The sequence below is a fragment of the Varroa jacobsoni genome, unplaced genomic scaffold (genome assembly GCF_002532875.2).
Source record: "Varroa jacobsoni isolate VJ856 unplaced genomic scaffold, vjacob_1.0 scaffold_1353, whole genome shotgun sequence".
Lineage (NCBI taxonomy): Eukaryota > Metazoa > Arthropoda > Arachnida > Mesostigmata > Varroidae > Varroa > Varroa jacobsoni.
Genome location: NW_019214255.1, coordinates 167,336 through 182,513, shown reverse-complemented (window position 1 = coordinate 182,513; position 15,178 = coordinate 167,336). Strand labels below are relative to the sequence as shown.

Here is a 15,178-nt window from a genome sequence, read left to right as displayed (position 1 = left end):
CACACACACACACACACACACACACACACACACACACACACACACACACACACACACACACACACACACACACACACACACACACACACACACACACACACACACACACACACACACACACACACACACACACACACACACAGAGCAGTAACACCCGAATCATGCAAACCGAGCAAATCCACTCATGATTTTTACTGCAGCCTGCATGGGCTAAAAACAGCTTATCTTGGACCTGGCGTAAACTGTCAATTGTGAGACATGTTGTTTAACATAAGAGAGTCTTAGATATAATGCGTATCTTTGAATTTGTTTTCTTTTAATTAAATAATTTTCTATCTGTAGAGAAAAGTAAGATACCTTACCGCCGGAATTCACTTATTCACTCTACTTTCTTTTGGAACTTTTCAATGCCGTTTGTGGTGCTAGTTGAGCCATCATTATAGCTAGGGATTTGGGTCAAAGATTTATAGCTTGATGCCGATTAAAATTTTCTGAAGACCATGAAATCATAATTAGGCAGATTCGTATAAAGTCAGAGCAGGGCAAAATCTAGTATTTCTATAATAAATATAGTAAATAATAAAGTTAATATCTGTAATTTGACCAAACAATGCATCAGTACTTTTGACCCCACGCGCGTAGACACTTATCTGTTATTTATTCATACTGTCTTAAATTTTTACGCAGATCTCCACCGTGCGTACTAGTAGACTATTACGGTCACTACGACATGTTTATATATATAAGCAAAAGACTCATTAAAAAAAAAAAGACATAAATCACAATTCATATGATTGCTGTGAGTCTTCATGGAGAAAAACTATTAACAAAAACAAGCCTACCCGCAGGCCTTTACAAATAACAGATGCATATAAGGCTGATCATTCCTACTCATATGCAGGGACGTGCAAGGTATTGCTGAAAATTGATTTGGCTGCAGAATAAACGTGTGTTGAGTAATTGGCAATGTCGTACCTAACTTACGACAACGAATGAACATTTAGCTTGCCTTGCTGATAATGGTCACTTTGTCATCATTCGGTTGTGACCTTTGCGGTCATAGGCCAGCCAGAGTGAAAACGAGTAATAGATATCTGTCCTATTTCTTAGACTGCTGAAAATTGCTATGGAGGTTTTGTTTGTTTTGTTGTCCAACTCGCATATAGTGTTTGTATGTTCATTCATAATAACAATTAGACCTACGTAATACTATTCAATACAGAGTCATGTTTTCAGTTCAGTATCTGACACAGGTAGAATGTCAATAGGTTGAGAACGCCTAATTCCGTTAAGTACAAACCTTGTGCTCTGTTATTATATATTAGTATAGTAATATAATATTATATATTAATATAGCGCTCTTAAAAGGCTTTTACAAAAAGTTGTCACCGCATATAGGTGTAACTTGATTTTCTTAGTTGGCTCTGTTTGGCGATAGCGTTCTTCTCGAGCATATTTACTTAGAATTGAAATAAGAAAAAACGTTTATTTTGAGTGTATGATAATGTTTGTGAGCTTCCAAGAGAGATGTATATGGTGGATAATATGAAATCAATACGAGTGCTTATACAACGCCATATATTTATCTAAGCACTAAAGGAAACAGATGAAGTTCCACAAGTAAGGAACAATACTACGTATAATTGAATCTGGACAATATTTTAAGCTTTTTCCAAAGTAATTCGTCGATCTGCACTAAAGCTGCAACCCTCATTTTACCAACAGGCTGGCACCTACAAGGAACAGTCTAACGATATGATGTAGCTGCTATACCACTACCCTATCCAGTTCCCGGCTTCAAAAATAGTTTAGATTTCTAAAATAATTAGCTTCTATTTGCACACCCACACAAAATTCCACGTCACGCTCACATAATGTTGTAATAGAAATTGACTTCCTCATAGCGCAGCAATGCAAGACTCCTCGCTTGGATCCAGTATCCCGAAAAGCGGCATTTTTTTTTTACCCGGAATTGGATTCAGGAAAAACGGTTCCGAGAAGCAGAAGCTTCCTACCAGTATATAACATTCCGTTGTCATTTAATTAATAACTTATCTATGATAACTATCATATAATGTTTGTTAGGTTACCTATGTACATGGTGTCTGTTTCAGTCCCTTATAATCCGTAAAAATAAGTGAAAATATTGCAAAAAATCGTTATCATCAAAGATCTTAAGAGGACCAAAGCAAGAATCATGTTCATGGTTTAACTGATATTTGAACGGTGGCGCGTTAATACCTCGTGTACCTAACTTTCAGTATTGACCAAAGAAACACATAAATTAACTTCACTTGAAATTCGACTGAGGTTACTTTATTTTTATCATCGTGCAAACGTTGTTGGCGAAAACTGCCAACTTATCGATTCGAATCGGGATCCGTTATCAGGATTTTTTAAATTTCGCTTTATCGGCCCTCTGTCTACCCACATGATAATGGAGCAATATCCTTTCTGCATTCAATTTTGCGGTCTACTTAAAAGCTTCTTGGTATTTATACGCAAAGGAACTTTGGAACCCTCGGCGTGGATAATTTATTATTACCAAGCCTATCTATACGGAAGCGAAAGCTTTGTTCGCTCGCGTGAACGGAAATCACTAAGTGTAGTACGGTTCGGAAATCATAAATTACGATGAGATTTTGCCCTTTATCTAGTGTATTAAAAGCGAATACAAATAGTAGTCATTAAGGGCGAATAGTTTATCGGATATTTTTTCAGAGGAGCGCAATGCAGTCGCGTAGTGCGACGAGCAGGCAGCGAGTCCCTCCTGTCGATTACGATGGGCCCCCTTTACCCCCTGGCCCTTCAGGGATTCACACTGGGCATCACGGCGGCTCGTCTGTGCAGGGACGTCAGAGAATGTACGACCAGCATCATGGGCACCAACGGCGACAGTCAAGTAAGTTTCTCGAATAGCAGAATGTATGGCTTAATTACTTTACGTGATATGCTAAGTACATGATAAGTGTAGCTTTAAGATAAATCAAGTTACAATGTCAACTAAGATCAAGAAGTACAAGTTGAAGCAAATTTCCTATTCCTGGGTTATATCAACGATTGTGGTGCTCTTTTCTCAACCTACGTTCCTTTGTTTGTGTTTTTATCTTATTTCCTTTAACATTTACACGGAAATGACGCGATAGAAACGAATCGTTCACTTACCACAATAATCTGTTTTGAATTGACAGCGGCTTCGTTATACCACCATCGAATGTCGTACGGCGAATTTCCGACTTCGGTTCCCCGACCCCCCTCACCGCCCACTTCTGAGACGACAGAATCCTCGTGCGACAAAGAAAGGCAGCCGATTTTTCGGAGTCGAAGCAAATATGCGATGCACCACCACGGAACGCTTAGGTATTGATAAGCGTCACCGAAATCCCCCTAATTATCTCAAAAGCGCATATCTGTTATGACGAGAAATAGCATGGAAAAGACATATTGTAAATAGATGTTTGTATTAGTCATATAGCTCCGCCTGCATGTACAGAACTAGAAATCGATATCATTGTATAATTAATTTTGCATTTTTGTCGGAGAAAACCTCAACGGCAAATGGGGCAACTTATTTTTTTCTAGCGTTCGACCCTGGCCCAGGTAAATATACATGATACGCTGCTATGTCCATTATGTTGACAAGAGAAGTGACCATCGAGCAAGTTCCTCTATACAATTTAACACAAATGTGCTTACATCTCGCACATTTACAACTGGTTCCCAGTTCATGAAGACCACGCGTATAGCCCATTATCTTTGTTAGATTAGTACATTTGAATGTGCTTTTCCTATGCTCGTAAAGCTTCTGAAAGTCTGAACAATTCATTAATAACGCTATTTTAATGAGTTGTTATTTCTTAATCGAATAGAAGGTGCTTATCTTCTAAATGTAGCAATCTTGCTTTATCTGAAGATCTTTTCATATCTACGTCTTAACGTAAAATAAAAACAAATATCTAAAAATTGTTATGCAAACATAACATGCCGCCGGTAATCGATCATGATCGACCAAAGGACCGAGCTGCAGCGCGTTTCTCGGTATTCCGAGGGATTTCGTGCGCTGAGCTCCGCGTCCGCATCTATTGCAGCCTACTAGACACTGGGAGCAATGTTAAGACAAGTGAGGCATTCATTAAACTCTGCTATGATGTTTCTCTCTGTCGGCGCTCAAAAGAACGTTAGCTGACTTAACTCAAACATGGCTAAGTTCACTCCTTAAAATGATGCAAAAACTTAGGGTTGAGATTCAGAAGTTTACAAGTAAAGTGTGCATGCTAACGCGAAAGTCAAAAAGTTCAAAAGATAAGACGGGACACGCACATCGCTTTACGTTGCACCACATAATCGCCTGGGAATAAGGTGGTCTTGTTCTCGGATATTGGTTCATAGGCGAAATCAGACGGTGTTTGTGCCTATTTAGAACACGTCTGCCCGAATGCGTGAACGCGTAGAAGGCAACGAAACCGGTACTTTCAACGTTTGAAAATTCAGCGTATACATGCTAGTTAGGCTTTGTTCTTCATGCATTTACTATTTAAAAATTTTACATATTTCAGTCCGGAACGATAATGATGATTTAAAAGAACAGCGATTAAAAGACATTTTCGTTGGCTGGCATCGAAGATCAAACGATGACCACGTCTATCTAAATGTAGTCATAATAACTTACCCTTGACACCGTTCGCTATCTTCACTGCAATGCCTATCTCTTGTTCGGTCAATGGATTTGGCTGTTCGTTTCGACGAGATGCTTCGCAAGCACACCCCGTTCGTGGATCGAGCCTATGAACTGCACAAAAAATATCTATGCAACTATAACATTAGGGGTGGCCGCGGGCACTTACCTGAATACGGTCTGAAAGCATTTATATCCTACAAACCCATGCTAAACTTACGCGGCACGTAAATTTTGTCTCATAATAAAAAGAATATTTTTAAGGTTGCACGTTATTCTTATCGAATAGTTTCCAAAAGTTTATTTATACCATTCAGGACAGTCCTGTTTATCAAGTGGTTCAATAAAAGTGCAACGATTCACTTAATTTTCTTTAACTTAACGGAGCTTACTTATGTTGTAATTTGCTGCTGTTCATAAATATACGTTTTCGATTTTTCCAATCAGGTCATCGCGAAGTGTTCCTACATTGGCCGTAGCTACTTGGGATGGCGAACCGTGTCCTCTTCACGGTGAAACCTGGGGCCTACATGGTGGCGGGAGTGTTACATCCGTCCCCTTGTCACGTTTTGCGTCTACACTAAACATAAACGCATTGAGTGGTCCCACGTTGCTGCGGCCGCCGACGCGCAGCATTGTTGTTCCGCCAACCCCGTTTCCACTGCCACCTCCCCCAGGGCATTTTCTTCCACCGCCTCCTCAACATCATCACCCACACCTAGGCCCTCCACTGCCGACCTTTATGCCAATGCGGATGAGGTAGGCATGTTCTAAAATGGCTACTGATCAATCGGCTACTTATGAATAAATAAAGTGAAATTACAATAGGTATAGATTTACCGTAAACAATTTCCAGAATTCAATCCTCAGCGACCTTGGCAAATCATTTGAGCTAATCAATTCAGCTTGCCGTTAATTTTTCTGAACGTGTGATAACTACAGACTTTCCTTCTAATAACTTCCTATAATGTATAATAATAAGGTCAATAGCCAATAAAATATTTCTTAAAACGTATATACAAACAGTATGTGGGGCAAAAAAAAAATAGGCTTAAGGCGCAGTTGGGAAAAATAGTTCACACTCAGAAAAAGTGGGCTCGTATTTAAAAAAAAACTTTTACTTCAACTGCACTACAATTAGGGTAACATATATCACTGTATCGAATTTTACTATAGAAATTTTATTGTATACTATTTTACATAAAAAAAAAAAAAAAAAAAAATTGTAACCGTGTTTGTTCTTCAGCATTGAAATCAATTCGTTGTAGTGCAGTGATGTAACGATTACATGCAAACTATTAAGACTCGACTATAAGGTGATAGTTAGCGAGACAAACCATTGCATTTCGCCATCTTAGAATATACCTTAGGGTATTCAATTCTTAACTTAAATAAAGAGTCAAAATACAGTCACGTATTTGGTGACCTTGTAATCTTTCTCTCGTATGTTTATGACTAGTGTTCGGCCAAAAGTGACGTGGGGTTTTGAGTTGGATGCAACTGACATTTCTGCCTGGCGGACATCCATCGATTTATTGCATTGCAGCGAGCATTTTGTTCTTGATGACCCATTGAGCGTCGATATGATGTGCGCGCAAATGTTTAATCAGTGGGCTTTATTTCTCAGCGTTTCTTCTGAGAAGAGTTTTTAATTATTATTTTTTTTTTTTCTAAGTTCGTTTTGATAGTGATAATGATTTAGCTAACTTGGCAGCGTCCGGTACTCAGTAGACGCAACGATATGTATTATACTGATTCCTCAACTGCCTTGCTTGTCAGCGCCCTCTTTCCATGCATGGGTTCCGCCCAAGCTAGTTTGGTATGACCCAATGAACATTAACCAGTGAAAAAATCGCTATTTTATAGTACATCGTTAGTCTGCAAAGATTTGCGCAGTGGCCCGATTCCACTGTCTATGCTATTTTCATATTTGAAGTAAAATGATTTTGCTTATGGGATCGTTAGGAGATATATAGCGTTCAACTTATTGTTCCACACCTTTAGTCACATTCACAAATCTGCGTATAGATAACATATAAGTAGCTGTAAGTTCCAAGACTCGAAATCAACCGTTTGGGCAGCTGTTTTTTGCAGATATGTAATGGTAAACAAGTCAAGATGGCGCCCATATTTCTCAGCAAAAATGACGACAGTTAGCGCTCAAGGTGCTCTATAGACAGGATCCTATGATTGCAGGCCGAAAACGTTACGTGTGTTCTATCCGACGTTATTTATCATGACTTTGTTGTCAGATGTGGCTTGCTTGGCTGTCCGTTGAAAAAGCAATAAATCTCCCTAGTAAATTAGGAGCATTTTGTTTGTATTTCCACTTGGAAGCAATAGATTTGCAATTAAATATGTCCTACGAAGAGAAACGTGGTTCGCTTGAAGTGCCATGAAAAAGCTGAATGAGCTCGTCTTTTCCGGGGCTTTTCTTCGCTAGCCAATCATCGGCTAAGCTGACCCTAGCTTTTCGAACGACGTAAGTGACAATGTGGCGCCATGCCATTATGTGGCGTAATTCAACTATAGTCAAGACTGTAGTAAAAGATGAATGAAATATTTTTACGGAAGCGCTTTTCCCACTTCTGCTCCTTTCATACTTATGCCTTGTATGTCGCAGCTGTTATGTCGCAGGCGCGAGTAGGCCATTCTAAAGAAGCGCCTTGTCGAATACGCAATGGAATTGAATGTGCCATTTCAACCCTAGCATTTGAGAGCTTCAACTTAGCGCAGAGGACAAAACCACGTTAATTTTCAGGTGTCTCACATATGTCATACGGTGAGTTATCTGATTTTCCTAACGGTCAAACATATCGGTCACGCATGCGCATCTTTATTTTGTACGCATCTTAACTGATTGAGAAGCACGGAAGAATTATTCATTTGCCCTTTACGTGAGGCGATCGGAGTTACTCGATATGATAATCGCCTTCATATTCAATAGGAAAATCGACTTCAGAAGGCTGCGGGTGAAGTCGTTTTGTTAGTTGCACTCCCTATTCCGCTATTTTCCTCACAAGGAAATCGAAGCCATTCGGATCTTTTACCTTCTCCCTCTTACGACTTAATTCAGTTTATATAAACAGAACAATATGGACTTTATCAAAATAAAATAAGGCAGCTGAAATCACCACGAGTTTCATTCAGAACCAGCCACTTAATCGACTGTAGCAGAGGGAGGTATAGACCGACGTGTTTGTTGCTACTGATCCACAAATGCTACAGACCAAATGGCGCTATGGCTATTTAGGCCACGTCAGCCGATCTATAAGATGCAGTTAAATGATCCTTAACATGAAATAAGTTGATCCTTTTTTCTTTTCGCTTCTACCCGTCAGCATATATCTCTCTTTTAGCAGATTATTGCTCGCTGCTAAACGCGGACAGAAATCATAAACGTTGAAGAAGTCCCGACAAAGGATATAGAGTACATTGTAGCGACAACCTATTCCAGCCTGATAAGTTATTAAAACCTCACCGCAAGTATCAAACTGGGGTCGGTTAACAGCCAGCATGTAGAAGAGGCTACCCTTTTTCTTGTCCTGTTTCGTAATTTCGAGTAGTACAAATTAGTAGTTTTGTTACTGTATTAGAGCTTTTACATCATCCGAAAGGTGCAACGAGTGCAGTCAGTGAATAACAGGTCAGATGAACCTTTGCAACATACAGGCTTTGTTTTTGACTAGCGTTATACGCCCACCCAGTCATGCATTGTAAATTCGTTAGCAGCTGAGCTTATTAACGGTGTTAAAAAAAAAAAAATTCTGAATTTCGTTTCTGTATCGGTGCGTATCGCGTGCATTCATAGTTGACAAAAATCTAGCTCACTCAGAACATCGTTAAACTTAGCCATCGTGCGCTTGAATGCAGAATTTCTGCTGTTTTGAAAAATAACAACTATTCGTTAGTCATTGCGTATTGTATCTAGAGCCCCGGCAACATCTAAAATCTGAAATGGAAACAAACAGGAAGTCGAGAGCTAACGTAATTCTAACGGGGCAGCTAAGGCTGATGTCCTAGAGCTGACGAGGCCTAAACAACTCACGCGCGCACCGTGTATATAAGTCACACTTCGATATCGTTGTGTTATTCAAGTCATAATGATACCCTACATCTTTAGTCCCTTAACCTAGTAATGGGTCATGTTGCATTCTGCTTGGCCGGCCCAGAAGTGATCGTAAAGGCGTTGATGCTTGCTAGCGCGAAGCACAATAGGCGTTACGGTCCGACCAGAGCCCGTCTAAATGGAACTATTTTGAGCTTCCGAGCTGCAAATCAACTGTCCAGTTGGCTGTGTTACAATCATTATGGGGCCCGAACGGGAGGCCAATAAACGGTGGCAATGACGGGCCATATGATGGATGTTTCGGGATAATCTTTTTGTCATGGGGTAAAACGTGCTGGATATCTTTCGTTATGTCCACGACTATTCTTTCCCGATCTATTACTTTTCATAGAGTGAAGTTGCCGTGGTCGTGCTGTTAGTCATAGTAATCGTTCAGTTGAAAAGTGTCACTGCTGGTCTTTTCAGTCAGTGAGATTATTATTTCGTTTTCTTCTTTTCGCAACGCTCAAATGGCTATCCGTTGTGCAAGCAGCGCGCAAGCGTGCCCTTTCATGAAACAGCCGAACTCGACTGACAACTGCGAACAGGCTGTAACGCTCTTGCTTGAAGCCGCGGCCCTGGGGCAGCATAACTTATTGTTGCGAACGGGAACGCAAAGCAGCCATAGCCCGTGCTGAAGCAATGAACTGGTGCATACACGAAGCTGTACGTTCGATGATCTTCGCTAAAGTTGCTGGAACTGAAGCTGAAAGGGTGCTGGTGCCCGCTGATGGTCATGGAGGTGCTCGACGAGACGGTGCAGTAATGTTAAGAGCAGTAAACTGCCGAAAAAAAAGTTCACCGGCAAATAGTAGTAGTAGCCAGCAGTGCCTTTGTACTCTTCTTTTCATGTGTCGGTATTGCTCGGCCGACCGATCTACACGGGTTCATCGTAAACTAACCAAAATAAGAAACCATGCAATGAGCTGGCCATCCATGAGGCTCATTGGCATTCAGTTCTTGACGTAGGCGCTACATGAGCTAGCGCAATACCGACGGAGTTCTGACAAAGCCAAGATATATTCAATGGTTGCTTAACATACTTAATTTTTGGCCAGTTTTTTTGCTTTCAATTAATTATGACGCTTATTTGTACTCTACAGTGGTAAAATGGTTTAATGTGGTCTTCTACTAATCGCGGGATATGTTAAATAGGCGTAGAGACCACGCTTGCTGTCTGGAACGCAAGTACTTGTTGAGCAAATAAAGCAACAGTTTAACCTGCCGGACCTAGACGCATTTCACCGGCTTCAAAACGGTTTCAAGACAAAGTGGTAAAGGAGACTAGTCCAATACGAAAGAGAGTTTACGGGTTCCGTCACAACCTCTGACGGGTTCCTCGTTAGCACGATCCAGAAGAGGCTCGTTGCTGCTGCACACGTCGTCAGGGGGCGAGTACGATGTAGCCTATTACCTTTGGTGGCCTTTGTAAGTCGCTTAGTACCGCCATAATTACTGCCTTAGCAGTGTTTAGCGCTTCGTCACTGTCTTTGTTATATTGAATTACTTGGCTTGGTTTTGATTGTACGTAGAATATTTTATACTAGCTAGCTGACATGGTGTCCAGTTCTGGTACTTAGTATTATAACCGCAGAATTAATATTGCAAACCTGGATTTATGTAATAGTCACATCTGGCTAGACTAGCTTAATACGTTTATATATATACAACATAACATATCTTTTACGGATTTACTTATTCTGAGCTCGTTGATTCTTTCTGCAAAAGCATATATGTATCCGTTTCCTCAGATATTTAAAGTAATAAGCGTTAAATTTATATGTAATTGTTTTTTCAATCAACAGGTATAACTTAGCCGACCTACATCGTGGTGCACTTTTCCCACTGGGGCCCCGAAGCCTCTTCGGACCTCTTGGCCCATTCGGGCCCCCTTTTCCATTCGAATATAAAGCAGCGCAGGAACTTTTCGACGACGAATCAGATGAACCCGTTTGTCGAGGACAACTTATCGTCGTCTGGCTCATCGTCATCATTATCACGACTGGAATTATCCTTGGGATTGTACTTAGCCTTACTGTCGCATAGCAACAGCCAATAGGCTACAAACAAAAAAAACTCATGAAACATGAGGCGTTTGCTTGTGATAGAACATCTGTTACAGGGCCAGATTCTATGTGCTGAAGCTTTCGGGATTGATTAGTAAATGGCACCTGTAATATAGTAAAATATAGATAAAATGTCTAATGAAAAGTTAATGTCGTATATGAAAATTATCAATTATCAATTATAGAAAGTTCATAAGAACAACTATATTTCAACTATAATTACCTCGTAACATATTGCAACGTTTTATCAGTTGAGAGAGAAAAGTCGTCTTAAACCTAGAGTACATTTTTATGGACGTTTTACGTAATTGACGTCCAATGTAACCCCGAATAATCTAAACATTACATTACACTAATTAGATATCGTTGTAATCAAGGATTTTTTACTTTAGCGCGGAGATCGCAATAGTCCGAATTGAATAGTAAGAATAAGTTAGCAGGCAAGATCTTTCAACGCAATACGACGGCAGCTTCTTTAATTAAGTTCAACTGTAGCTTTTACCCGGAAATCGATCGTTCCTTTCATTTTCGTTTTCTTCGTTCATATTCATTTTGATCAACGGTCAACTTCGGTGTATACGCCATTATATTGGGGGCTTACATGTTAGCACCCCCCGTATTGTAACATGCTGCTCAATCTATCCATGCGATCAGATCTACCGCCTTCGTACAAATCAATCATAAATAAAACTGACCATGACCAAACGCTATGAAGCCGACATCGGACGTCCAACGGAATCAGCGATTAGCGTGTTCGTCGTTCTATTAATTCAATGTGGTTAACTTGATATATTGCAAAAACTGCTGAAGTACTCAGATAAGCGATTCTGCACGTGTATTCACACACAGTCATACGGCATGCTTGTCAGATGCTCAGAGTGCTTTCGTGATGCACATTTGTTTGAGTCGTGAGCTGAGTGAAGACATCAAATTTGGATAAAGCAGTTCCACTGTTGTTTCTTTTAAATTTTATCAGAATATCTCCTTTCAGTCAGAGATCTGACCATATTGTTGGGCATGTGACGTTATTTCCGATCCTACATTGAAGGAGCAACTTTTCCTGATCAGCATCGGACCTCTTGATTTGGTGCTCATCATTCTCGGTAGCTTTACCACGGCCTTTAGCGTCAATTGGCCTCGGGCAGAGAAAGACACCGCTCTGACGAGCAGTATTCAAGCTGCTGGTTAACGTCTCGTTATTTCAGCTTAGGCATATGCCGATAATGACGACCCTTTGGTGGTTGCACCACCACTGGTAGATAAGTTGTCATTTGGAGGTAAATAATAGGTGTATATAGGAAGAACTGATAGAAGCTGTCATGAACGTTACTTGTCAAGTGACGTTTCCAGCTGAAGAGCTGAATCCGTTTTATTTGGGATAACGTTACGGCTTGACAACATGTTTACGTACCTGGTAGTCGGTTACCTTTGAAGGTGACAAAGAACCGGTATAGTATATAAAACAAAAAAAAATGAACAAGATGGGTTCCGTATCTAGCCTCATTTGATATCAAATTTAAAGTAAAGTCTTAAAAAACGTAACGATATATAAGATCATGTACGCGTATCAGTAGTATTATTACGGGGAGATTGAGTTGAGATTAGCGAAGGAACAGTGCAATCTAATGTTTGTTGGTTGACATTTATGGGACATGAATGATTTTTATAAATAGGTACCTGGCACACTGATTTAGGCCTAATCGAAAAGAACACTTGTGACAATTTTCACAACAATAAATAGAGAAATGTAGTTATGCAAAGTGTATAAGCCTAAATGGCGTACATTTTCCGATATTTTAACGTATTTTTATTAAAATTTGCAAAGCGAATGAAGTAAATTTATAGTAGTGGACGTTATCTTTGGATGCATTGACCAATCACTAAACATATATGACTGAAAGAGAAACCTGCCAAAAAAAATAGCCACCTACTAGCCCTATCTTTATGGAATGACACCATCTTTTATTGAATGTTTCATTAAAGTACGGTAGAGTTTATGCCAATGTTTGTAGATGCCTTACTCGGATCTTGTAAGGGTAAGAACGACAGTTTCCGTTTGTTAAAAAAAAAGTCATCGATTATTTTAGTTCATCTGTCGTTCAATATCCGTCATATATATATATATATATATATATATATATATGACGGATATATAAGTCCAAGTGCAGTGCTCTATAAGAGGTAGAAAAAACATTTGCATCGTGACTATTGTGATGATACACTGCGATCAAGTGCATCGGGAGCAAAGATAAGAATCTTTTACTATTTGCATAGGGATTTTATGCAGCCAGTGAATGAAGGTTGTTGAAGCCAAACGTGTTTGTGAAGTGTCGCGTTGCTATTTATTTAGCATTATAAAGTACAATGATATCCGTTCATAAGACAGAAAATACCCGTTGGCAAATAAATTACTATGTAGTACATTTTGAAGAATAAAAATTTAATCACTGGAAAAAAAACGCGTGAATGTGCCGTTTTCAGCTACTGGTCATCATGGGATCTCGTCTTCTAGTGTTCTACCCATTTGAATATTGGAAATATCAAATTTTAAGCGTAATCTTGGATGTTCCTTTTTATTTATTATTGTCATCGTACAAAATTGAATTTTGTTACTACTTAATCGTTCCCTGTTTCGTTGACGTCGGTCTTATTATTAGTAATTGTTACCATCACATCATTCATAGTACTTTACCCTTTTATATTTATCGTCATTGTCGTAGATATTGTAACAAAAAGGCAATCGTCATTACTTCCGGTGCTAAATACCATAATTTCCCTCTTTTTCGAAGACGGTTAATAGCCTATATCAGTAACTGTTTTTTTTTTTTATTTTAACTAGCACGAAAAACCCAGCAGCTATAGTGAGTAAAAAGTAGATTTAAATACAATAAAGCACCTTAAAATGATTTTTAGAAAAAGCCGGGTCATAATTTACCTACGAACGTCACCATTTGTGTATATTTGGTGCTATATATATTACACAGGTTGATCAGAATTTTTCATGATAATTATCGTAACTCGACAAGGACGGCACACATAGACTACACGTGTTAGTTTTTTTTTTTACAAATAGCAAAACTTTATTCACAGTAGCAGTTAGCACTTACTTTGTCCTTCGAATAGTTCGTTTAATGTAAAATGCTTATATGTCTAAGTATCTGTCTGAGCCAGTATGTGAACATTTCTGCTAGCGGTTGTATTTGTATGATATGGTTTTTGATTCCAGTCGATCTACGTGTTGTTATCGATGGGAAGCGTAGCCTTTGACGTTTCTGTTTTTGGCTTTCGCAGTGCGTCGATCTGACTGAGATTATTGATGGTTCGCACGTATGAGGTATACGTTTCGTTTTTCGAGGATTGTCGTCTGAGCGTCGTCCGATCGCCCCGGCCGTGACTGCCCCTCACAACCAGGGAGAGTAGCCGACACAAATACAATGACAGCTTCGTATTCACCATCGTTATTATAATGTACGCGATAAATGGTACAGCGCAGTAGTGCGAAAACGTGACGTTCTCTTACACAAAAGGAGGCTCATTGCATAGATTCTACTATGATTATTATCACGGTGCTGTGTCGTGTTGCAATTTGTTTCTGTTTCATCCTTTCGTTTGTGTTTCGTTCATGCCTTTCTCGTCATTGGGTCGTAATTAGTTATTATCGTCATATCATTCTTACCATTATCATCATCATCATCGTAATTGCCACTGGCATAAAGATTATAACAACAAGCAATCTTTGTTATTTAGTATTTCCATTATGACGAACTTGATGCGTTCGTCTTAGCCGAGACAGTCATCATAGTTATTTTCAGTGAACTTAAATTGTTTCGTCATCAATGGCCTTCTTAATAGGTATCAAGTCGAGTGTTTGTTTGATGCTCGGTGAAATCCTGATCATGCCAATGTATCCGACGTCGGATGAGTCGATATTATGTCTCGTACAGAAAATATTGTTACGCTTTCGAATATTTTGCTTTTGATGATTCCTAGAAGTTTTCCAAGCTAAGCCTTATCGGCTGTGACAACATTGATAGAAAATGAGGCCTGACTCTCACCAGTTTTATCCACGGCCACCGCCGTGTACTGACCAGTGTCGGAGGCGTTACACTTGGCGATCTTGAGTTCGTAACTGCGGCCGTCCTTGGTCACTTTTCGGCGGTCATCCTCCTTGAAGGCCTTGCCGTCCTTCGTCCATTTCAAAGCAGTGGGATCCTTTTCCGTTGTCTGTGGCGCACAGATTATAGTAGCATCAATACAGTAAATTACTTGGACAAATCGTGCACAACTTGAACGAACCTAAGTACCTATTGGCTTCATTAAGCGATAATG

At 39.7% G+C, this 15,178-nt stretch overlaps 2 protein-coding genes across 4 annotated transcripts in view; one reads left to right on the top strand and one right to left on the bottom strand.

Moving 5' to 3' along the window:
- Positions 1-2,721: 2,721 nt before the first annotated feature.
- LOC111269100 (uncharacterized) lies at positions 2,722-14,234 on the top strand (the record flags this gene model as incomplete). Its single annotated transcript, XM_022848463.1, is given in 4 exon segments — positions 2,722-2,902; positions 3,192-3,360; positions 5,123-5,434; positions 10,589-14,234. Coding segments are annotated over 4 exon segments (894 nt in total). The 3' UTR covers positions 10,830-14,234.
- The window catches only part of bt (projectin protein bent), a 61,302-nt gene continuing 60,027 nt past the window's right edge, over positions 13,904-15,178 (bottom strand). For all 3 annotated transcript variants that reach the window (XM_022848457.2, XM_086971974.1, XM_086971975.1), the window contains one exon: positions 13,904-15,073. In XM_022848457.2, coding sequence (XP_022704192.1) covers positions 14,852-15,073 — 222 coding nt within the window. In that variant the 3' untranslated portion in view covers positions 13,904-14,851. The remainder of the gene's footprint in view (positions 15,074-15,178) is intronic.